This window comes from Hypomesus nipponensis, chromosome 2 (genome assembly GCF_054491055.1).
Source record: "Hypomesus nipponensis isolate SF chromosome 2, ASM5449105v1, whole genome shotgun sequence".
In the NCBI taxonomy this organism is placed as follows: Eukaryota; Metazoa; Chordata; class Actinopteri; order Osmeriformes; family Osmeridae; genus Hypomesus; species Hypomesus nipponensis.
In genome coordinates this window covers 11,512,457-11,536,411 of record NC_140362.1, presented here as the reverse complement: position 1 = coordinate 11,536,411, position 23,955 = coordinate 11,512,457, and the positions used below count along the sequence as shown (strand labels likewise).

Genomic DNA, 23,955 nt, shown 5'->3' with positions numbered 1-23,955 from the left:
AATAGTGAATGGCCTGTAATTGGCCCCTCAGATTGAGCTTGTAAGAGAGATAGTGTAGATTGAAGGATTCAAGGGGGAAGGCTCAGCGAGTAAGAAGGGGGAGGCTAATTAGACAAACAAAACCACAACTGGAACTGGTTGCTGTCGCACAGCATGTGCTGGAGCATAGCCAAGATTGGGGCTTTTCACTTCGTGGGTCTGAATGGACTGATGTGTGTAGAAGAGGAGTATGGCTTGGGTTCGGGTGGCAGAAGTGCGGATGGAGGGGTGAAGGAAGAAGGAGTGTGAGAATGGAGGGGGGGAGGAGAGATAGAGAGCAGCTGCGGGGCGCTGGGTGTGATGGCGGGATGTTTTGCTGCTTACAGGGGTTGTTGTGGTGTTGTGTCTGGGCCTGTGTTCATTGTAAATGTTTCGTGAGGTGAAAGGAGCCCAGTCCAGACGTCAGGGGTTTGAGGCCCGTCTCCCTTTCACATGTCGCTGCATAAACTCAAGAGATTGAAATGGTGCGAAACCTTTTCTTCCGTCTTGTGACTTGCTGTTCTCTTTATCTGGAACAGCTGGGAACGAGGGATTGGGACATCAGAAAGGGGTCGGGGGGGGAAGAGAAAATTGGGGGATAGAAAATATCAGGAAAATGCGGAGGTCCCCCCCCCCCCCCTTCAAATGGTGCGTAAAATAGGGGACGGGCGTGTCGGCGACGTCAACGAGGGGTCCAGAGGCGACTGAGCGATGGGGGTGGCATGGGAAAGTCACCTCCAAGTTCAAGTTAAAAAGCAGGAGGGGCAGAAGGGACTGTGAGGAACCGGGGGTGGGTGGGAGTGAAGGGGAGGGGGGGCAGATGTTCAGTCTCCCTGAGTGGGTGATGACTAACAGGGGCAGAGGGTGTCGGGGAGCGGTGCTATTACTAGACAAGTCCTCCACCCAGACTCAATTGAAGTCATCCTAACTTGACCCCCCCTCTCCTCCACTTCTGCCATTGTTTGAGCTCTCTCTTGCCTCAATGGCTCCCCGGCATTCACTTCTATTGTGGGAAGCAGTTTTGGGGGGATGAATTGTGTGTTCTGGGGGGGGTGAGGTTTGTGGGGGGGGGGGGGGGGGGCATTGTGAAAAGAAGAATGGTGGTGGGGTGGGTATAGGGGTGTTGGTGTGAGAGGGGTAGCTAACTAACAGAGCTATCAATCAAGTCAGAGCAAAGTCAAGTGCAAGTTCACCCCTCAGAAAACTCTACCCCAGGCAGACTCCTCCACAGCCTGGCTTTGGCCCGTCCCCTCCCTCTGCGCCCTTGTTTCTCACTTTTTTCACTCTGATGACTCTCCCTACACACACACACAGTGTTTCTGCTGGAGAATGAAGCTGTCACCAGTGCTCACAGTGTGGGCTGCTCTCCGCTGAGGGAGCGACTCCCACTTTTCATCCATCGTCATTGTAGGGGAAGAGTTAGGGTTTCACGCTGTCCGCACTCCCTCAATGAAACTCCCCATTTATCAGTGTGCGATTTCTCCCCTGCAGCCTGTAAAAACCCAGCCAAGGATGAATCCCACACACACCCTTACTCCCCTGTTAATCCTTCATTAACGACCCTGCTATTCAGCTGTAATTAAGGTGTTATGAAGGGAACGAGGGCCTGGAGTTTGTCCAACACACCAGAGGTGAGTGGGTTGTGATCCAAGCCCTTTGTTGGTCACCAAAGTATAGGAATCTCAACGAAATAAGGTGTTGGCTTCTTGCCATTTTGGGATCATGCCAGGTGTTTTACTTGATGCAGTTCAGTTGGCCTACTGATTCATTGCAGAAAAAAGGAGATCATGAATATAGTAACAATAAAAATCTTATGAATGTCTTGGTTTTGGGAACCCCTTTTTCGTCGTGTAGGATTTTTTTCCTAAACATTCACCTCACCTCTGAGGTAAAATACTGAAGGCTTTGTTTTACATGGGTTTCAACAGTCTTTTTTATTAATGTATTTAAAAGACTGGAGGGGGTTACATTTTGGACAAACAATCTAAACTAATTCCCCTATGATTTAAAGGAAGATGGGAAACTGAACAGTGTAATAACATTGTAGGGTGTTAAATATTGGCCAAACAAACAAAGCGAATTCCCCTATGGTTTAAAGGAAGATGGGAAACTGAACAGTGTATTAGCATGAACCACATAATACCAATACCAATAGAATTCCAGGTATTTGACCATATGGGTTAAATCTGAGCAAGAATGGTCTAAGGACGGTTAAATGAAATACAATTAATAACTTTGCAAATGAATGAAATCAATTACAAGAAGATAGAAAAGCAAGATGTGAGGATGGACAAGGAGTACAAGGACAAGCCAGAGCCTGGGAGAAGGTCTCAAGAGATCAAGAATCCACAGAACAATACTTCGCAATTCCTTTTATACACAAAAACAACCAATCATACCAAATCTTGATTCTTACTTCTCAACATATGACTAGCAATGCTACAGTAAGTTACACAATGGGGTGTGAGACCCATCAAGTTGAGACCCTGTCAAGCAACTCCAGATTTTAGCATATGAGAGGTGGGGGCAGGTTGACACCCAGCCCTACAAGACCATATATACTTAACATGAATGTTTCCTGTATGTCAAGCTACTAAACCTGCTAACTATCCAGGCAATCTATTGCCACACAAGTGATTTAAGACATTGCAAGACAGGAAACTCATCTTGTTAACTGTCATTGATGGAGGAGAAGGACCATTTATGTCAGTGACATCAGCGTTCTTCCTTGTCCCCATTGGCCATCTTTGAACATGATCCCTGTCACCTCCTACCTCACCTTAACGAGGAGTGATTGTCATAAAATGGAGTCCTCTCAGCATTTATGAGCCAGGACCATCACCTCAGCCTTGTTCTAATATATTTGAGGTTAGTGCTGTGTAGCTGCAGCAGCACTGTTACTTAGCACCAGTTCATATCGTAAAGCCAGCCCATGGATGTGGAAAACACATCTCTCTGGCCCCCTGCATGGAGTGTTCTGGAATCACTCTTTGATTTGTAGTTTGGTGGAAGGTCATAACGTTGATTTGAGTCTGTTTTTTTTAAGAGTCTTCGTTTCTGGGATCGTTAAAGCATCTGCGAAAAGTTATGTCTGATTGACTGTGAGTTGATTCACAACAGTCTTTGACCACACTGTTTTAGAGTGTGTTTTTTTCTCTTGCAATAACTCTTCTGTGCTGTGGTCACTGTTGCAATAGCAGTAAATGTGCTGTTATCCTTGGGGGTATCTCATTTTTGTATCAAACATCACCTCTGTCTCCTGTGAATGATTGCTCCTCCAAGACATTTGTCTACTCCATCAACACTTTATCATCGTCATCACCATCCTCATCATCATCGTCATCATCGGTGACTTCAGTCCGAGGATCACCGGCTCTTAAAATCTTTGTGAGTATGCATCTCCCCCTCTCTCACTCTTCTTCCTCATCATCATCACCCTCACCATCACCATGTGTAATCTGAGGATTTACCAAAGTGAGCACACCTCTCAATTTGACCTCTCTCTCTCTCTCTCTCTCTCTCTCTCTCTCTCTCTCTCTCTCTCTCTCTCTCTCTCTCTCTCTCTCTCTCTCTCTCTCTCTCTCTCTCTCTCTCTCTCTATTTTCCAGTTCTGGGTGGAGCTTCTGAGCTGGCCTTCCTGCAGGAGCCGAATGATGTGATCGCCGTGCGAGACCGTCCCTTGATGCTGGACTGCCAGGTGGAAGGCGAGGGGCCAATCTCGGTGACCTGGCGCCGTAACGGCCGGCCCGTGCCCACAGGCCTGAAGGCGAGCGTGCTGGCCAATGGGACGCTTCTGATCAAGAACTTCTCCAAGAGGAGGGAGAGCAATGAGACAGACGCCGGCGAGTACGACTGCGCCGCCCAGAACCGCTACGGCATGCTGATCAGCCGCAAGGCACGGGTGCAGCTGGCATGTAAGTGGTATACACACTCACAAACCAATTTGTATACACAAATGGAATGACGAATGCATCCACGATGAGGATGTAAAAATAGGATAAGTATTTGCGTGTTTTCAGTCAAATGTAAATCTTGGCAAACGTGTTCTTTACCCAAAGCCCTAAAGTTGTCCTTTATCAGACTGAACTCTTGAAGGATTCATTTCAATACTACCCTTACAAACCACTCTACATACAAAACACAAATCAGAAAAGGCTGGTCGTTAAAGATGGTTGTGGAACCAACAGACATGGAAACTACATAATGTGTCCTGTCCTTTTTTATGTCACCAGCTCCACACTGAGGTGGGCAATTCATCTCCCCTGTAAAACTAGCTCCCATGCTGGTCAATCCCTTTTTATGTGTTGGTGTACAGTATGGGTTTTATTCAACACTGTCCAGGGTGCATTTAAATCACACCTGACGGTTTTACCCCACCACTGGCCCCCTTTATCTAGTGTCTCCAGCCCCCGAGTTGGGATTGGACATTAATAGCCTCAGCCCCTGCCTCTCTTTTCCCCAAACCCCCCTCTGAGTGAACGACCTTTCCCTCACTCATGCCCCTGACCCCTCCCTCTGGCCAAATAAAACCAGAAGTGGCCAACGAGCATGTGTTGTTAGGGGGCGGGGTGCAGGGCAGGGGGTTATGGGTAAAGCGTTGGAATTATAGCCCTAGTGAGGATTGGTGGTGCTGCCTTTGAGCCGAATGGGTTACCATGGTGATACAATTTCATTTAAGAAGAATGCCCCCACTTTCGTAATGATCGGTATTGATTGTGAAATTGGCCTGGTTGTTTGGCTATTCCTCAAAGCCAATCAGAGAGAGGTCTCAAGGGAGATCAATTTTTTCAGTGTTTGGACATTGAAAATGAAAAAAGAAAAAAAAAATAGTCACATATGTTATGAAAGAAACATTTTATAATTCTCATTCTCCAATGCACTCCTCCCTTCTGTTTACCCTATCTCTCTGTGTCTCTTCTTCCTTTTGTCTCTCTTTCTTACACAAACAGCTCTCCCTAAATTCCACACACACCCAGAGTCGATGATAGTGGATGAGGGTGGAGTCGCCAGGTTGGCCTGCGTGGTGAATGGCATCCCAGAGGCTAACATCACCTGGGAGAGAAACCGAACTACCCTGAACACTGACGACGAGAGGTAACACACACACACACACACACACACTCATACACACACACACACACTGTCCTTATCCACAAATGTATATTCCACATTCATTCAAGAGCAACCGTTCCATGTAATATCTGACCCCTTTCTGTTGGACCTAGGTACACCCTCCTCCCTTATGGAATCCTGCAGATCACTGGAGTGAGGCGACAAGACAGTGGCGTGTACCGCTGTGTTGCCATCAACATCGCTAACACACGCTACAGTCACGAGGCTCAGTTGACGGTCACTGGTAAGACAGTGTTTCTGTGTGGCTGGACCATCCGAAATTGTCCTCAAATCTTTTCAAGTGGCAGAATCTGACCTTTATCATTATGGCGCTCTCTCTCTTTCTTTGTCTCTCTTTTGCTGTCGCTCTCTCTCTCTCTCTTGCTTTCTTCCCCCCTGTCAGTGGCAGCCCCTAGGATCTACAAGGAGCCTGTGATCCTGTCAGGTCCACAGAACCTGACCATTACCATTCACCAGACCGCCATCTTGGAGTGCATTGCCACTGGCAACCCAAGACCCATCGTATCCTGGAGTCGCCTGGGTAAACACTTAACATTCTTGTCATCCGATGCATCCGATAAATCCCTTTCTGTCCCGACGGATGCGTTCCTCTCACACTCTCCTCAATGACATGTTGCTCTCCCTCCTCCTTCGTTCCCGATCGTAGATGGACGCTCCATCGGGGTGGAGGGCATCCAGGTGCTCGGAACGGGCAACCTGATGATCTCCGATGCCACCCTGCAGCATTCAGGCGTGTACGTGTGCTCTGCCAACCGCCCCGGAACCAGGATGAGGCGTACGGCGCTGGGCAGACTGGTGGTGCAAGGTGAGGCTTCGACCACTTCAAATGAGCTAGAGATGCACGAGGTATACTCGTAAGAAGTGCTGCTGTGCTTGATCACATTTTAGATGCGTTTAGCATGGATACCACTTGACACTTCACATGGATCACTAGGCCAGATTAAGAGGACTAGATTACTAGTCCTTCCTTGTTTGTCGTTGTTTTTGTTGCTGTTAATTGGGAACTTGTCTTTTGAAAATACATCTAGTGGTCTACTCCTACACTACACACATACATACACAACACACAATTCAGGGCAGCTATGACAAAGCTTTGTCCAGCATATTCCATCTAACACTTATTCCCAGCCCCCACTGAAGCAAAGCAGTCAACCACCCACCTCCCCATCCACCTCCATAGACCATCTCCCTGACCCAGGGTCCCTCAAGGGAGCACCTAATACTCACCCTGTGTGTCTGTGTGAGAGAGAGATGGGGGATGGGAGGGAGGAGAGATGTAAGTAATGAGGAGGAGGATCTAGGTTGTGTGTGCGTGTGTGGCAGGTGGATAGAGTTTTTTTTTGTGTGGGAGGAGGTCGGACTGTGTTAACCTTTGCTGGATTTGACCATGACCTCCAGAGTGAGCTGGACCCATCCCCCTGCTCTAGTCACCTCTGACCTCAGTTCAGATTGGGCCTTTGGGCTTTCTAACCTGCTACTGGCCATTTTCTAATGTGATCTGGATATCATATTGAGGGCCCCACTGGATATGGATGATGGACTTAGCGGCGTTTGTAGTTTCAAAACCCCAGCCTCATTCCATTCAAAGATATTCGACAATTGATCTGCCTTTTCGCATCATGACAAAGGAGACAATTCTTTGGCTTTGTTTGTTCGACCAATGTTTGAAATCAGATACACTCTCACTGCAAAGGGGCAAAAACATAACCCTACATGCATAACGTTCTAATTCTGTTATAGTGCGCAAAGCAACGTATTTACATGTACAGAATAATCATTTGTATTGATAACATCTGTGCCCTATTTCTCTGAACACACATTGAGTGAACATGCTTAAGTGTGTTTGCTCCAGGACTTAACGGCTTCAGGCTCTCAACATCTGGTTGATTACAGTTCCCTCCACCCTGCTCAATCAATACCTGCCTATACATCCATTCTATCTCCATCACGATCTGGCTTGGTGCTCTAATATATTCATTCATTTATTGATTGACTTTGGAAACAGGACAAAGGTGCTCACTTGACCACTCCCCCCCCCCCCCCCTTTGATATAAACAAAAAGTCCAACACAAATTACTATTTGTTTACAGCCTCGCTTTATGGGATTCTGATTATTTATAGAAACTACGGACTATAGTTTATGTCTGGAAGATTGAAGTTGATTACAATGCAGATTTGAAAAGTAAATATTTTATCTTACAAAAAATGCTATGAACCTATTATACTTATATTTAATATGTGAATTTGAAGTGTGTAGTAAATATGTGTGTGACCCTGCCCTCCATATCCTTCTGTCCTCCATACACCATCTGTGTCAGTCCATCACAGGATCTCAGAAGTTCACTAACTCTACTTGAACTTGACCAGTCACTGCTTCTCTGCACCCTTTGTCATTATGTTGGCAGTCAAATCTAGGGTCAATCTGGGCTTGCTAGTGCATATCGCAGGATGGCCTCATCTCCATGGTCGCGTCTGGCCACCCCCTAACCCTTATCTGTCCCCTCTCCTCAACCTCATTTGTGGCCTTGGGATGGGGTTAGGGGGTGGGGGTTAGGGGGTGGGGAGGGAAGGGAAGGATGGAGTACAAAGTGACTTGGACGGATGTAGACAAGGCTCAGACAATGGTTAGCCACCATCTGTAAGGGAAATTTCCAAAGAGAAAGAATTATTTTGAACATTATAGTCAAGTATCTCATATACACATACAATAAGAGTTATAGCATACTTGTACATTGATATATATATATATATATATATGTGGTGTACTTTACATTGCAAGGGAAAGAAGTGAGATTGAAGTAAAAGATGTAGTAACATAGGCTGGATAAAACCAGGGAAACACATGGGTGGAAAAAAAGAATGAAAAAGAAAATGTGGTGATTTTTTATTCATAAAACATTGTTAAAATTCAAAGACATCTGAGTAGCCAAGTAAAACAGACAACACTAGCTGAGAAGGAGAGACGGGTTGGGGAGAAGCAGAATAATTGTGTCAGAGTGAAGGATCACCCTTGACCTCCCACCCCTGACCCCTCTCCCAACAGACCCCCCCGGAAATGATGCGTGAGAGAGGTTGGGGGGTGGGGCGTTGAGTTACGGAGGCAGCGAGCAGAAGAGGCTGCGATGCAGCCATGGCAAACTAGCACTGCTCTGCTTTGAAGCTGGAGGCTGTAGGCTTTGATTGACAAACCTTGATTGAAACGTGAGACACACACACATACGTGTGCATGCTGCCCTGTGGGGACACTTGTCTCTGTCCCAGCTGCTAGTGACAGACAGAGGGAAGGCCAGGTTTAGGGGACACTGAGTGGCAGGGGGGGACAAGGAGGAGGCTGAGGAATGACAATGGGACACGGCGGGCATTGTGTGTACACAACAGCTTAGTTCTAAGGGTGGTCTTTAAGAACGGGGCCATTCCCATGGCTTTTGGTCGTCATCCTCATGCATAGGGAGTGCAGGGAGTCATTGCTCATTCACACATTTGAATATTATGTGCATATATTGTGCATATGGTTTTGTGAGGTCGGGGCAATTCATGTGGAATAGGATTCCAACCTGGGTGTGGGGTGGTTCTCACGACAGAGCTTGGAAGACCACATGCTTTAGAGTGAAGGGGATGGCTGTTGTGCTATGATACAATAGGATGTGCAGTGCTACAGTCCATTTGACAGGAAGATAAATTCACTATAGCTTGATGAACACGCATTATTTGAGAACCTGCCTTTGACAAGTCCAAACAATCACTGATGATTGTACACCACTGCAATTAGAACATTTATAAAAGTTCTGTACAATAGAAGAAATTGCATTCACATCTGTGTTTTACGCTTTTATAGTAGTATGTATTCTCAGTACATCCCAGATACACCTGATGAACTACGTATAAAAATCTTGATTTTTCTGCGTCAGATGTGTTCGGTTCTGGTTTCAAACAGAAGCTAAGGAGCATTGGGACCTTTTAGAGCCAGTGGGGAAGAACCGTTGTCAAAGAAACCAGGGCCACAGAGAAGAAGCTAAAGAGAATGACAAACTCAGAACAGCGTTTTACCTCAGCTCTCTCCTGCTGCTTTATTGAGCAAAATGAGAAACACCAACCCGTTTGGAAAAACAACTTGGGTTTGTGTTTGTCTGACTAGCCATCTACTCTTGATAAATTGTCTCTCCCAAGTTCAAGTGTAAAGTGCTTTCCAGCTCATGGGGAGTACAGAAAGGGGGTTGTTAGGGGTAGATTGATTGCCGGGCCTACCTACCAACCACACAAACACACACACCCTAGACCTATTCACTCCCACGAGAGGGTGAACCTGCACCCTACCCCTATCTACCCCACCCCTCCTCGGTGGGCTAGTCCTGGGACAGCTGGGGGGCTCCATCTGCAAACACAGTGACAATGACAATGACCCTGTCACCAAGGCTCTCTCACACACACACACAACCGCCATTAAGTGGTTTACTCGACTCAATTTGAGCTCTCCAAACTGCTTGTGGTTGAAGTGAAATGTACACACTGTTTCACTCTTTCACTGTCACTTTAGGTATAAGGGGGTGGCTGGTGTCTGTTACTGTGGAGAGTGGCAGTTGTCAGACTGTCCATACCGACTGCTTCAACTTACCAAAGGCCCTGTATTTAAGAATTTAAGATCTAGTTTAGTCCCAGTAACTGTTTTGATGGCCTGAAAATACTGCTACTGCAAGGTGTGGTTATTGCAAAGATATAGTACCCCTGACACATTTATGGCCATATCAGTCTCCCTAAACTAGCTTGTGAAGCGTTCCAAACCACAGCAGTGACTAGGCATAAGTCTGTGAGGAACCAAAGCTGTATTTCAGGGCGTAGGGCTACTCCCTTTAAATCTTTTACAGGGCTTTTATTTTTCCTCTCCTGTTAATGAAAGAGATTGAGGCCCCCACGGGCCCATCGAGAAATAAAATCCATGCCTGCGATTGATTAATGGCTCCCCTTTTCACACGGGCTCCTCCTTGGACACCCCTCCTCCGCTCCCCCCCCCCACTCCCTCCCGTGCCCCCTGCCCTTTGGCCCCTGGAACCTCCCCCCCCTCAATCTCTCCTTGGACTCTTCTCAGAGACATCACAATGGGTTTGTGAGCGAGCTCATTTTTACGAGAGTGAGAGAGGAGGGTGGTGGGGGGGGGTGACGTTAGACTAATGAGATGCTGAGAGGAGCGGATGGGTGCGGGGGGGAGGGAAGGGGGGCGGGCGCAGGTTTTTCGCGACGCAGACGTGCTATTGTGTCCCATATGAGGGCAGGGTGGTGGCGAGACCGCATCTGTCCCCCTTCTCCGTCCCCTTACACGGTCACTGCTGAGAGGGCCTGAAGAGGGGTGTCGCTTTAATTTGGGGACGAGACGCGGCTGTCACGGGTCATGAACTTGTTTTTTAGGCATATGCCTCGTTCTGGTCTACGTCGGACCCCAGAACACGGCTGTGTGTTGTTGTTCCAATGCTGGGAGTCAGTGCTTGTCGTTTGGCTTTTGTTCTTGGTTCAACTGAGCAAAACATGAACGTACTCCACAAACATATACTCATTGAACCCACTCCATAGACCCAACTAAATGGAGTGGCGCAGCCCTACTCACAATACCTGAGGTCCATTGTATACGCACATGTGCCATTTAGACTATGGATGTATTGCAGAGGAGGTTTAAAATAAGTTTGGTGTTACACTTTTTCAATTCCACTGGGAAATGAAAAACCTGAGCAGACAGTTGTACATCTTACAAAGTAAAATTCATTTTCTCTCCGTCACTCAGCATGGTCATGGTCTTGGTGTCAAGTTCAATGCTAGCACACCAGTGCTGCCCTCCACTGGACACTCCTAGTAACTACAGGAGACAGGAGACAGCAAAGGAGAAGGAAGTGGGAGGCAGCCCCATGTGGCAAGCAATCACTGCTCTTTAGGCTCCAAATTTGAGTTACAACTTAGAAACTATATCGCCACTCTGTCAGCCTCCGCATGTGTACATAAACATGTGTGTCTTCACATTCATCCTCTGTGCCCTCGGTGTAACATTTGTTTCGAAGTCACGTTCGAACAATACTATGGTTTCATTAGATGATTCTTAAAATACTAATCAATGAAAAGCCAGGTTGGTAAAAGCCAAGGAAACGGGAGGAAATCACTCTCCCTCTTCCTCACCAGCTCCTCCTGAGTTCCTGCAGTGGCCGCAGTCTGTCTCCAGGCCAGCAGGGGCCAGCGCTGTGTTCACCTGCACCGCCCAGGGCGTCCCTGAGCCGCACCTCATCTGGCTGAAGAACGGCAAGATCCTGACGCCCGGTGTTAACGTCAAGCTCACCAACAACAACAGGTGCATACATCCTAGCTGCTTCCTTGTGCATGAGCTGCAGTACAGGATTATGGAACCGTGACTTCACGTAGACCGTTTGTTGGATTGTAAAGACGGAACAATTCCCGATAGAACACCACCAAGTGTCATTGCTCATTCACTCAATGAACTTTCCTCTTCAACTCCCTCTACCTCCCCCTGCAGCACTCTGGCGGTGACACGCATCACCTCAGAGGACGAGGCCATTTACCAGTGCATCGCCGAGAACAGCGCTGGCACCAACCAGGCCAGCGCCCGCCTGGCCATCACCCAGTCAACCGAGCTGCCCGAGGCACCCGAGGACCTGAAGGCCACGCCCCTGTCCTCCACCAGCCTGCAGCTGAGCTGGGCTCAGCCCTCCCCCGAGGTTACCGACGGCATCATCGGCTACGTGCTGCACATCCGCATGCTGGGAGGTGAGGAGACGCTTGCTTGCGTTATCTCGTTGACTATGATTTACTGAATTGCCACAAAACAGTGATGGCAGACCATGGCGGTAGATTGGGGCTTCTTAGGATTGTTGTTAACAGGTATAAAGCGGATGATGTTACAAGATAATATATCACTGCAATGTGTGCGCTCCAATTCCTAAACTGTGCGATTGTTACGAACATGGTCTGTCTAAGATCATAAGAATATTTTAAACTTTGTCATACATAATTGCTGGGATTTTTGTTGTTGTTATCTCTGTTGTTGTGAACTCTACCGCTGACACAATTTCTTCCTCACATTCAGAGCCAGACAGCCGAGAGCTGCAGGAGGCTGTCAGTAAGACCACCTTCCAGCATGAGTTTGCTAATCTGGAGCCTGCCACCACCTACTCCATCTACCTCAAGGCTTACTCCCCCTTGGGTGCCAGTCAGCAGTCCAGCACTGTCATTTCCACAACACTAGGGGGCGGTAAGTCACTTTTCATGTTACCGAGAATGTGATTACATTTGGACAGGAGAAATAATGAACATTTTCAAACAAAAAGTTATTTTCCATCTCTATTTTCAAATCTAAGTCACCTTTATCTGTCTTTTATTTCTCTCTTTCTCCCCCTTAAATATGCTTAATGCTTATGCATGTGGAAACAAACTGCTTTTTCACAGTTTTCTGTCTCCCAGAAGTATCAAAGTATTTAGATGTTAATTCACTTATCCTCACTCTCTATTTCTACCTCCCTCTATCTCTTTCTGGCTCCCTCTTTCTCCTCACAGTTCCCAGTTCCCCTAGTTTTTTCACCAAGGTTCTGAACAAGACAGCCATGCAGGTGTTCTGGGAGCTGCCCAGTAAGCCTGGCAAGGTGGAAGGGTTCAAGCTGGCTTACCGCGAGGTCCCCCAGCCCGATTTCCAGGGGCAGGAAGTCTTTCCCGGCCACATCAACACCCACACCATCTCCCACCTAGGTTTGTCACAACAGTTCTTTTACATGCTCCTCATCTTTTTCAGAAATGAAAGCACTGAAAGTAAGTTATTATAAGTAACGTTGTCCTAACCGTAACTATAACCATTCATTGTGCTGTTATTTACTCACTTTTAATGATCAATTTCCTGGTTCAGAACCTGCTGCTGTGTACGAGATCCAGTTGGTGGCCTTCAACGGGAACGGGGATGGTTCAGCCAACAAGCGTTTGGTCTCACTGGCTGAGAGTGGTACCAGCGCCAAGAACGGTGGCGGTAAGACCCAGAAAACTACAGTCGTTCACTAGAATCCTGACCACACAGCATGCTGGTTCCTCGTTGACTTGCAATGCATCATTTTCTCACTAGGAGGCAATACGGAGCAGAGCAGCACACAGATGGTGTGCTGCTCTGGCCAGTGTGAGGCAGTCAGGGAGTACACACATTCCCTCTCCAGCTCGTTATTCTCCTGCTTGTCTCAGCGTGTGTCTGCACAGCTGTGGTGTGTGTCTGAGACAGGACCTCAAGGACATGCTTCACAGAGAGAGAATGTGTTTTTATGTCCGCTTATTCCAAACACGCCTCATTACAATAAGTGTTTGTCTGCTGAGCGCCAGTCGTAGTTTGAAACCACCGTAGCACAGGAGCGTAGGCAGGGGTGGGGGTGTGCTATGCGGTACAATTGGAAGGTTGATAGTTGAAATGGGAAACTACTTCAGTGCCATTATGCACAGAGCCAGTGTCTGGAGAGAATGATTGGCTTTATACTCTATACTGGATTATCTACAAATGCAAATGCATTATTGGTCTCATCGGAGGACATATGTTTGCAATGTGTGTGTGCTTGGGTTTGCGGGTGTGTTCTACAAGCATCTACACTGGAGATCAATTGTGTTGCATTGCACTGTGTTCTCAAAGTACCCTTGAAAAAGCTTAACCTATCCCCGTGTGTGCGTGCGTGCCTGTGTGCGTGCGTGTGTGTGTGTATGTGTGTGTATGAACAGGTGGTCAGGCGCCCTGTAACTGCGGGCAGAGCACGGATGCTTCCATGACGGGTATTGTGGTCGGCATCCACATCAGCATGGCCTGCATCATCTTCTGTGTTCTCTTCCTCATGTTTGGTTACAGACGCAGGTAAACGTTGGTCACATACAGCACCTTCTGGCAGTTACAATCTCCTAGCCTTTTATAGTGACATTTTCCCCCAATAAGAAACCCATATACAATATATACTGGATTCTATTGAGAAAAGTCCTAGCAACCCCTTGTGTGTATGTATATATGTGTAAATTGCTTTATTTACAACTCTTATATATTTGCATTGGCTGGGAAATCTTGTCATGCATTGGGCAATGGTATACTGCCATAGTATACTGTAGTTTTTTCTTTTTGAGATTTCGAGCTACAGTTTGATGTGTGAACATTTCTCGGTCCCCAGCTTCTTCTGCAGGAAGGGGACCCAGGACAGCTGGGGGGCTCCACAGGGAAGGGACCGGGGTGACGTGGGACAGAGGGCTGCTGTCCCCAAAGAGGGGGTGATCCGCATCCCCGAGGCTATAGAGTTAAGGCCTCAGGTGAGCTCTTCTGACAGGCTAATGCATGAAGAGAATCAAAGACACACACACTTACACACACACTTACACACTCTGTTTCCATCAGACGTGTTACCATCACCCTTTAAAATAACGACCCCCCTTCTCTCTCTCTCTCTCTCTCTCCCCCTGCAGAGTTGTAACTCCGCTGCACCAGTGATGGTGGTGGGGGCCGAACACGCCCCTCCAGCTCAGTGTCACATCCTCGTAGAGCAGGCTCCCCCCTGCCAGCCTGGCACAAGCACCGGCTAAAGCAAACACAACCACACCTCCACTTACTTCCCCTTGCCCCCCCTCTGCCCTTCCCCCTGAAACAAATGGCTGATGGTTCAATGGTTCCTACTCCTAGCCTGCCTGCCTAAGCCTTAGCCATAGTCTGCCTAATAGCAGCTACAAGCCCCTAGTCCTTTTTATGAATGCGAGTGGTTCTAATTCAGTTTGAGATTGAGAGAGCGTGAGCATGTCCAAGGACATCTGTTGAATGTATTTTACCACACAGGAAAGTCTTAACATACTTTAGCTTCAGTATTGCATTTGCAGATTTTTTTCTGTTAAATGCCCAAATTACTTATTGTTGCCTTCCTTAAAAATGTTGTTATCAAACCAAAGCTTAGCAAAACTTCTAGTTTACTTTCATATACATACCAATAGTCAGAAGGGAATGTTCAGAGTGTCTCATATCTTGATCTCTACAAATTACTTGGTTTTATTAGTACAAATTACTTTAAAGTACAGAAAAGTTGTAATTTTCTAGTAGAAAGTAGTATTCCCTGTGTGGTACTAGACATTAGTTGGGTTGCTTGTTATCGTTGTTGCCATAGCTTGTTACCCAACTGCCAAGGATGGTTCCTCCTAAACCAAAACCTTACTAGTTCAGCTTAATTTAATGTCATTTTTTAAGTTAATTGCCAACGGTGCCATGTTTCAGGTTCAGCCAAACTACAGACACACTGAGGCCTTTGACCAATGTGAACAGTGAACATGGCCTTTAGATTATTAGGTGTTGAGAGCTATTGCTGAGAAGTCCATGTTGACTCAATCTAATGATATTGAGCCCAGAGCCAAAGTGTGTTCACTGTTCACCAAGCGAATACGAGGAGGTGTTTTCGTTATGTATCTTTTCGCTGTGGTCAGTTAGTACCTTAGGGCAACTTAGCGTGTTCTGATTCAGCCTTACTGAACCTGACTGAGTTGATTGTTTGTCTCACCGAGTTAGCCTCAAGGCAGATGAGTAGGAACCAGAGAATAAGTCATTTTTTAACCCACTCCTTCCCCCCTTTCCTCCATTTCTCCCCCCCCCCCCCTACTGCGTCCCCACCAAAATTATCTACCTCCAAAGATAGCTACCTCAGCCTGGCAAGAAATGCCGGAGCTATCAAGGTAACCATTTTGCCTGTTGTGCTGCTGGTCAAGCGTACCTACCTCAAAACCAAAAGGGTACTTGTGTGCCCACTTTCCCCTTTGCTATTTGGGTGCCAGTGCCAGTGTCCTGTGCCAGTCCCCACCACTTCCTGTTGTCAAGTTTGTTACACTGCCTCCAACCTCCAACCATCCTTGCTGTCAAGAAAAGCAGGAATCCTCAAAAAGAGAATGTATGTCAGGATGCCCCCCCCAAACCCCGGCGGAATGTACTTGGTTCGCTCCACGCTGTCACAAAGAAGTGGAAGTTCATGGAACAAACCAAGTTCTCTACTGTTGTTTTTTTGGGGGGGGGATTTTTTTTCTACTGACTGTAAACTGTAAAACCTGTAATGGTCAACTACTGCGCTTCAACCTGATGAATGTTTCCATGATGTGTCAAGCCTTTACATCTCCACACCCCAATGGTGATTTGGAGACACCCTCACTCTACCTCCAACCCACAGGTTCCCAACCAGTTTATGGAGCATGCTCTGTTTTTGATGTCAGACAGCTTTTCAAGCCAAGCTGTGGAGCACTGTCAGAGTGATGGAATAACATGTGTCCTCCGTGAATGAGAGCAGAATCGGTCAATGTTTAGACACCACTTGTGGCCCCAAGACCTCTGGTAGCATCGTACCGTCTCACTTCTCACCAGGGGAGAAAAGACACTGAAAAGTTCATCAGGAGGCAAGCACTGAATGCCTGAGACATGGTAAACAGATAAACAATAACACGGTAGTTATTTTGAGCCTTGCCGAAAAGTATGGACACTATTGAACCTGCTCAAGTTTCGTTTGTGGTCAATGGAAGGAACTTCACAGGTTTTTGCCCTTTTCTGCATACTTTTTATGTGTTTTTTTGCAGAGATGGCCATTTACAGAAAGCTTTCCATTACCAAACAAGTGATTGGCTTGCAGTGCCTGTGAGGCCTTTGTCATCATCAAAACCTGCTATTACTTTGAAGGTTGTTAAACCTACAGTTTTTTATTTTGTTTTGCCTCAAAATGTGTTCAAAAACTTACATGGCACAATATTAGCTTTCTCCTGTAGATTTCTGTTTCAACCAAACTTTCCAAATATTCAATGAAAACCAAGTGGAACGATATCCAAAGATTTAAAATTGTTACGGTTTTCAGTCTTTATCTTCATTACCGGTCTGTAATTGGTGAAATAATGTTACCAACAGGATTCCTGTTTAAATGGACTGCCATTAAAACAAGACAAACCAGTTGTCCTTAAAGCAACAGAATAGTGGACTGTGAGCCAAAATGTAAACACTAAACAACAAGAATAGTATACTTCCTATCACACTAAAGTACCAAGGTTGTTTTTTCTTGTGTTTAACTGGCAGACTTAAATAGGAATGCCACATTTATTTTCCTTTCATTGGAACATTTTGCTTTTAAAATGGGATATATATTTTCATATATTATTACAAGAAGATCTCTCTTTATAACTAAATGGAGTTGAAATTGCCAAATAACTGTCTTTCGAATTTTAGAAATACTATTATAACCAAATACCTCTTGCCTATTTTAGCATACACTGTATATTCAGATAAATTCAAGTTACATATTCATGACTTAAGCACATACATTTTAAATATCTACATGGAGTATGTGTGTCTTCGCTGACTGACTGGCAGTTGGTAAACCATGTGCAGCCACTTATTCTCAATGTTTTTGTGAATGTTATATTCAAATTCTTAAATTGTATTGGCTGTAAATGACTAGACTGCACTTCTAGCGTATGTTTATGATTGTTTATTTGTTGTGCAGCTTTTGTTACACTGCTTGTATAAGACAAAGTATTGAACAAGATGAGCAAACACATTCCCCTAACAGTGTTCAAGGTTACAGCACAACTGTCAGTTGCCCAGGATTCACCACTGCCTTCACTATTACTGTGAATACCTCATTTAATACACAAACACATTTGTTTGTGATTATTTTTTCTAATTGAAACAAATGTGATACCAAAAGGCAATTAAAAAATACTTTGCCATTATACTATAATTTGACTTTAGAGACATAATTTCAGATCCAATATTTCTTTGAGCTAAACAAAAACATGAGGATATTTGTGGCTGTTCTTTTTGTAGAATCTTTTTTTTTTTCATTAATGGATTTTCATTTTACTGCTGTATTGCTGTGTATTGGAAATGTTGCCAAAATTAAGACCTATTAATAATAATATTTTTCAAAAGCTGTCACTATTATTGTTATTAATATTATAAGTATTCCCTTTTTTATTCCCTTCCTCTGATTTTCATTTGTATTTACTTTTTAATTGTTATCTAGTTGAATGATGTGAAAATGTTGGCTACATTTTTTGAAAAGGATGGTGTGTTGTCTGCAAAGGGTAGGGTCACAAGCAGTATTAGGATGGAGGAATATTTCAGAGTCTTACTTTACAAACATTTAGCAGAAGAACTTTCATTTTAATGACCTATTATGTTATTTTCCTATAAAGTATGTAGCATTTTATTTAAGTTAACTTTTCAAGATGGACACTAGCCATATCATAGTAAGCCATATAGGAGAATTCCTAAGCCATATTCTACACAGCTGTTGTGTAGTCCATACCTTGATCAGATGCAACTTTACTTTGCATTTCTATACTTTTGTACAGTACATCGAATACTTGTATTTCAAATAATACATTTTAATTCGGTCTTTTTGTAAAACCAATACTGCATTGAACTTATGGATTATTTCACAAAGCCAGACACACAGCCTACCTCTTGGTAAACTATTGCCCTTGTAGTAAAACATAAATGTAGAGAAATAGTGAATGTATGTTAGAACCAATGAGAAAAGGGATGCTTTAATGTTCACAATTTTCTTTTCTCTTTAAACCATACATTTTTGTGTGTCATACTTAAAAACCCCAAAGCTTTAAATTGCTTTTAGAAACTGGTTCCATACCAGAGGAGAGAATTGGAGACTTCATGTAAAAACTATTCAAGGCATAACCAGAGACCTCGATTAGACTCCATATTGTTGTTGTTTCCACTGTACGAATGGGCCAATGGTTATTGAACAGAAACAACCAGGATTGAGATGACCTAGTTTATGGTTGTAGTCTTTGATTCCCTACTGTGGGTCTCTGGGTAATATGAGTGTTGAAATACGCCATCTGAAACAACATGCCTGTTTTTATTTCTGTTTCTCTTTCTTTCACATGAAATGACACCTGAAAACCAAATAAAACTAAGACCATTAAAGTAGACCACAGAGTTTTATGAGTTCTCATTTACAATGCCAACTATAACACAGACTTTTTAGATGGTTTAAAGGTCAAATCCAGCTTCTAGTTTCTCAACAGCTTTGAATAAAAGGTGTAATGGTATTTAATCTAACTTGCACCACAGTTACAAATATCAGTGTCCCAAAAGTAATGGTATGATTACAATTTTAAATATGAACACAGATTAAAATCGACTTGGGGTTCACATGACACTTTTGTTTTTTTTAGCAATCTACTTAACAAAAGTGTGCCTTTTGTGAACAAGTAGGCTTTATTGGCCTAATGCAAGATTAGCCCCAGGTGCTCATTTCATTAAATTCGGCTAACAGTGACACAAATATTGAACCTACAAGAACATTCCAAATTCCAACAATTGAACAGTAATGTTTTGTCAATCCAGTTTTGGACACAAATTGACTGTTTATCACAGAAGCTGTCTGCAATGCAGTTGTTTCCAGTCCGCCCCAGAGCTGGCATGGATGCATCGTTCCTGGCATCAACTGGTCTGCCCACACATTCACACACACAGTCCCTCTCTGCCTGGGGAGCCCAAGCCACAGCGCCAGCACCTGATAACACCTGCTGGCAAGCCTGATTAATGCTGTCTAGAATAGCAAGCAGAAAAGCTTTTGCCAAGGTGCAAGATACTAACACAGCACTTTTTACTAGTTAGAGACCAAGTGACTGATGAGCGGACATGCTTTTTTGGTCCCATCCCAAAAATTGCAATAAAAAAGAAATTACTTTCTTTTTGTGATAAGTTTGATGACGTGCTAACTTAACAAATTTAGGATTTGTTTTTTGTTTAATGTTAACAAAACTGTACTTTGTTTTACTTGGGTTTAAACGATGTTCATGGAACATGTTATTTAGTTAAAACAGAAATTGAATACATAGTTTGGATTGGTCATCCTATACCCTGGGGAAAACAAAAAAATTGTTTTCAATCTTGAAACCAAATCTATTTCTCCATGATATTGACAACTGGTTGAAAGTCACGGTAAATACATTGGTCCTGTCATAAAGTCTAGGCCAATGCTCAAGGGGCACTTGCAAATCAATACTTTTTTTTGTAGAGTGATAAGATTCAGGCACAGGGTTCGTCACAGTCACATCTGACGAACACTCCTGAGGGAACAAAAGAAAGAGTTGTGTGTGTCTGTATGTCTGTCTGTCTGTGTGTGTGTGTGTGTATGTATGTGTGTGTGTGTGTGTGTGACAGAGACAGAGAGAAATTCAACTGGTCATTAAAAGGCATGTTTGATGTCTATCCCGTGTCTCACTGGTGTCTTGTTAGCCCTGAGGTAAACTGCTGCCTCGTTACCCTGTATCTCCACTCCCTTCCTTCTCCTTTCTACACATTCAGAGATCCTATTAATTATTCAGTGAGCTATAAATACACTTGAGGGATCCACACAATGTGAAAGTCATTACAATCTATTTGGTGCAAAGTAATCTAGACAAGACTACATCAACTGAGATCATACTCCGCTAACTCGGTCTTTGTCTGAAGGTCTGGTGAAGTATAATATAACCAGTAAAACTAGCACCTGGTAACTGGTAAACAAATGAAAATTCAGCATTTTGTGAAATTAATTAATTTTGTATTTAAATATGTATTTTGTGTGTTTCTTACGTTAAAAACAATTATCTGTGGTAAGGAAGATCCTTCCATATCATTCACAATTAAATTTACTGTTGGTTGTTACCAAGGGTCGCACTCTAAGACAGAATGCCAATCAATTGCATTTGTGACGAAAAAGTGCACAGTTGTTTTTCTTTAGGGACACCACCCTGGACTGAGATAATGAAGCATATTGGAGGCTTTTGGGTTTACTGTCACAGCAATGCACCACCATATACACACGCTACAGAAGGGATGCTATCCTTGGGAGATAACTGAGAAATCACAGCATGCACTTGCAGATGAGATGGGGATCTTTGAAGATAATATTATTCTTACATTTTAATGAAAAAACCCCATCTAAGTAGAGCACCACAAAGGGGAAGTTAAGATCTCATTTTTCATATTCTAAATCCTAATAGTTTTGAATGGATGCCTCTTCTTCATGTTGAAGCTCTTTCCCTTAACATTAAACCTCTCTGGGCTGATTTGTTTATAGCACATGTCAGCTGTTGGAATGATACCTTTACATAATGAATCCTAGTCATATGCCTTCATACAGATGCAGTTCTACTTCATGCAGTGAGGAACCTTTGATCAAATTAGTGCTGGAGGCAGGTAAGAAGTCGTTAAGAACTGTAGGGTGTCATATTTTAGGTGACACAATTGTCACTGTTGATGAACAAACCGTCGTAGTTCCTCTGAACGAGGAATAACAGAAAAAGTTGTTCACCTTCAGTTAATTTTGGTTCTACTGCAAATTAAATCCTTTCTGGTGATAAAACTGTCGAGTCTAATCTTGGCTTGCAGGTCATTTACCGATTCAATTACCTATGGATGAACCTAATTGCTTTCAGCTCTGCACCAAGGTGGGATATTATCTGAACCGTCAGCATGAGCATGGCACACAATACTTCCCTATCTCCCAGGGACAGAGCAGAATGTTAACCAAAACAATGCTGGGCATTTTTGGGATCATTTAATGGAGGCCTTGTTTAATAGGTTGTTAATTCCTGCCACAAACCTTCACATTCTCCAAAATACACAAATTAATTTATGCAATTTTGTCTGAAGGAGGAAATTACTCTGGTTGAGAAATGCGTCAGCTTTTGGTATCAATTGTCAAAAGTGTATATCCTACATCACCCTATTGTTTATGAGTGACAACTGTGCAGTGCTGGCAAAATTATATTATGGGGAAGCCATCTTTTATTCATGACTGAATACAGTGATGAGCTACAGTAGCTGTTTGAGCAGTAGACCCACCACAACACCTGAATGTAACCTGAAATGTGTCAAATCAAATTTTCCTCACCTGGCAGGTAATTGACAAAAACTGCAAAGTCAGATAACAACAAAATAATGCATTAAATCATGTGTCCTCTCTACCAAACCAAGCTTGTGTTCATATCTCTTAGGTAAAGATTTCCACCACCGCATGGAGGGCAATTTAAGTGTGGGCTCTTATTTCTCCCTTCCAGCCCTTTTCTTCTTCCCATGGGGCAGCCCCGTCATTGTAGCTTCATTCTGGCATTCATTTGATCCGCTGTTGCCAGTGTGATTACTTCTGACAGCATCCAGTGCAGCTCATGGCTCTGTGAAATACCAAGGGACTGCAGCAGTAAAGGCACAACCCCCCCCAAGTCCAATGCTGCTGTATGGTGCTGGATGTTTCAGCCCAGTGACGGGGCCTTGGATGGGAATGACAATAATAAGACATTGCAGAGACTGATTCTGAATTGGAAATGTTCGTCCTCCAAGATCGTGTAACAACCCCCCAAATCCTAGACTAAACCATCCCTTTAGATGGCTTTTGTCATCCAGACAGTTTTCAATATATATATATATATATATATATATATATACATACATACAGTATACATCAAATACCAGAGTGTGTTGACACAAGATGACTAAAAAGGAAACTAAAGAAGTGTTATTTGTTTACAGATAAGCCAGGATTCAGAGGGGTTTTATTTTGGTCTGGTGTGGGTCATTTGAGTGTTTGTGGCGTGTAACCTCTGAACAGAGAGCAAGGGTGTGTGGAGGTAACAGGATCCTCTGCCTTGTCTGCTGTTGTAATGTTGACCTTTTGTTCACCGGACCTTGGTGTGCAGTACAGAAGTATTCGTGACGTTATTGATTTTCACTTTAATGTCAGCCCTCATGTCTTTGCCTATTATGCATTTGTGAATAGAGGCATTGAGTGCAGAGAATACTATAGAATTAACAGACATATACACACACAAACACACCCACATCCACGCAGCCTCGACATCCCCACCGTCAATAGAAGATACATTCTTCTGATCCTGCTCTGTGTGTTAGTCCCTCTGAACTTGTCATGTGGAAGACAATCTCTAGCTGCTCCCCTCTGTCAGACCCCCTGTCAGCTGTTCACTGTTTTCCATCTCCAGGTTCTTGTAAAGGACAGGGTCCTCTGTTTATCTCCGGCTGAGTTCCAAGAATAACCCTCCTAAGCCAACACAGATCCATATCTCCAACCTCCCTCTCACCAAGAGAGATGGGCCCCCTCACTGACACAATCTTACAGGGGGCCCATGGGTGCAAGGTCATTACTTTTGACACCTACAGTACCTTTGCAATTATTGGAAATGTATAAAGTGCAATCGCAACAAAACAGAGGTGAATTTTACTGAATGTTGGTGTACAACTGCATGCGTTACTGTTACAGTATAAAAAGATTATATTTTGAGGTTTTGTGGTCTCGGTGGCAACGAACTGGGATAATCTTTCCCTAGATCATTAAAAAGCAGAGAAAATAATCATTTAAAAAAACGAAATCAAATAATACTCACAAATCTTTTTATATAACTCATTTTCTGAGCATCGAAAACACTTCTTTGATATCGTATTTGCAAATTCTAATTGTGTTATGTATTTGGGATTCTATTTCCTCCTTATCTCACAGAAATCCCCATCGTCACATTGTGTTTCAGTTAGCTTGACTAGCATGCTACTTATTCTATTGCAGGGAGAAGGATGTACAGGTGGATTGTGAGGTGTGTGGCACCATGCTGAGTTATTAAGACAAGGTTCCATGTTCTCCGTTTGATGACGACTGTATAATGATGGAACCCATGCCATGCTCTCTCTGCAGGTGGTTGATAAGGAAGAATAAGCAAATGGCTCGAGTCGTTCCTCAAACACGTAATATCAGCATCCATTACCATTAGCTCTTAAAAGAC

At 44.1% G+C, this 23,955-nt stretch overlaps 1 protein-coding gene across 1 annotated transcript; it reads left to right on the top strand.

Annotated features, from left to right (window-relative positions):
• The first annotated feature begins 3,628 nt into the window (after nucleotides 1-3,628).
• On the top strand, nucleotides 3,629-14,018 carry LOC146300780 (immunoglobulin superfamily DCC subclass member 3). The gene is made up of 11 exons (XM_084669599.1): nucleotides 3,629-3,932; nucleotides 4,968-5,112; nucleotides 5,244-5,377; nucleotides 5,531-5,671; nucleotides 5,798-5,956; nucleotides 11,311-11,476; nucleotides 11,660-11,910; nucleotides 12,230-12,394; nucleotides 12,697-12,885; nucleotides 13,040-13,150; nucleotides 13,885-14,018. Exons 1-11 carry the CDS (start codon nucleotides 3,701-3,703, stop codon nucleotides 14,016-14,018), a joined length of 1,827 nt encoding a protein of 608 aa, XP_084525725.1. The 5' UTR covers nucleotides 3,629-3,700.
• Nucleotides 14,019-23,955: the final 9,937 nt, after the last annotated feature.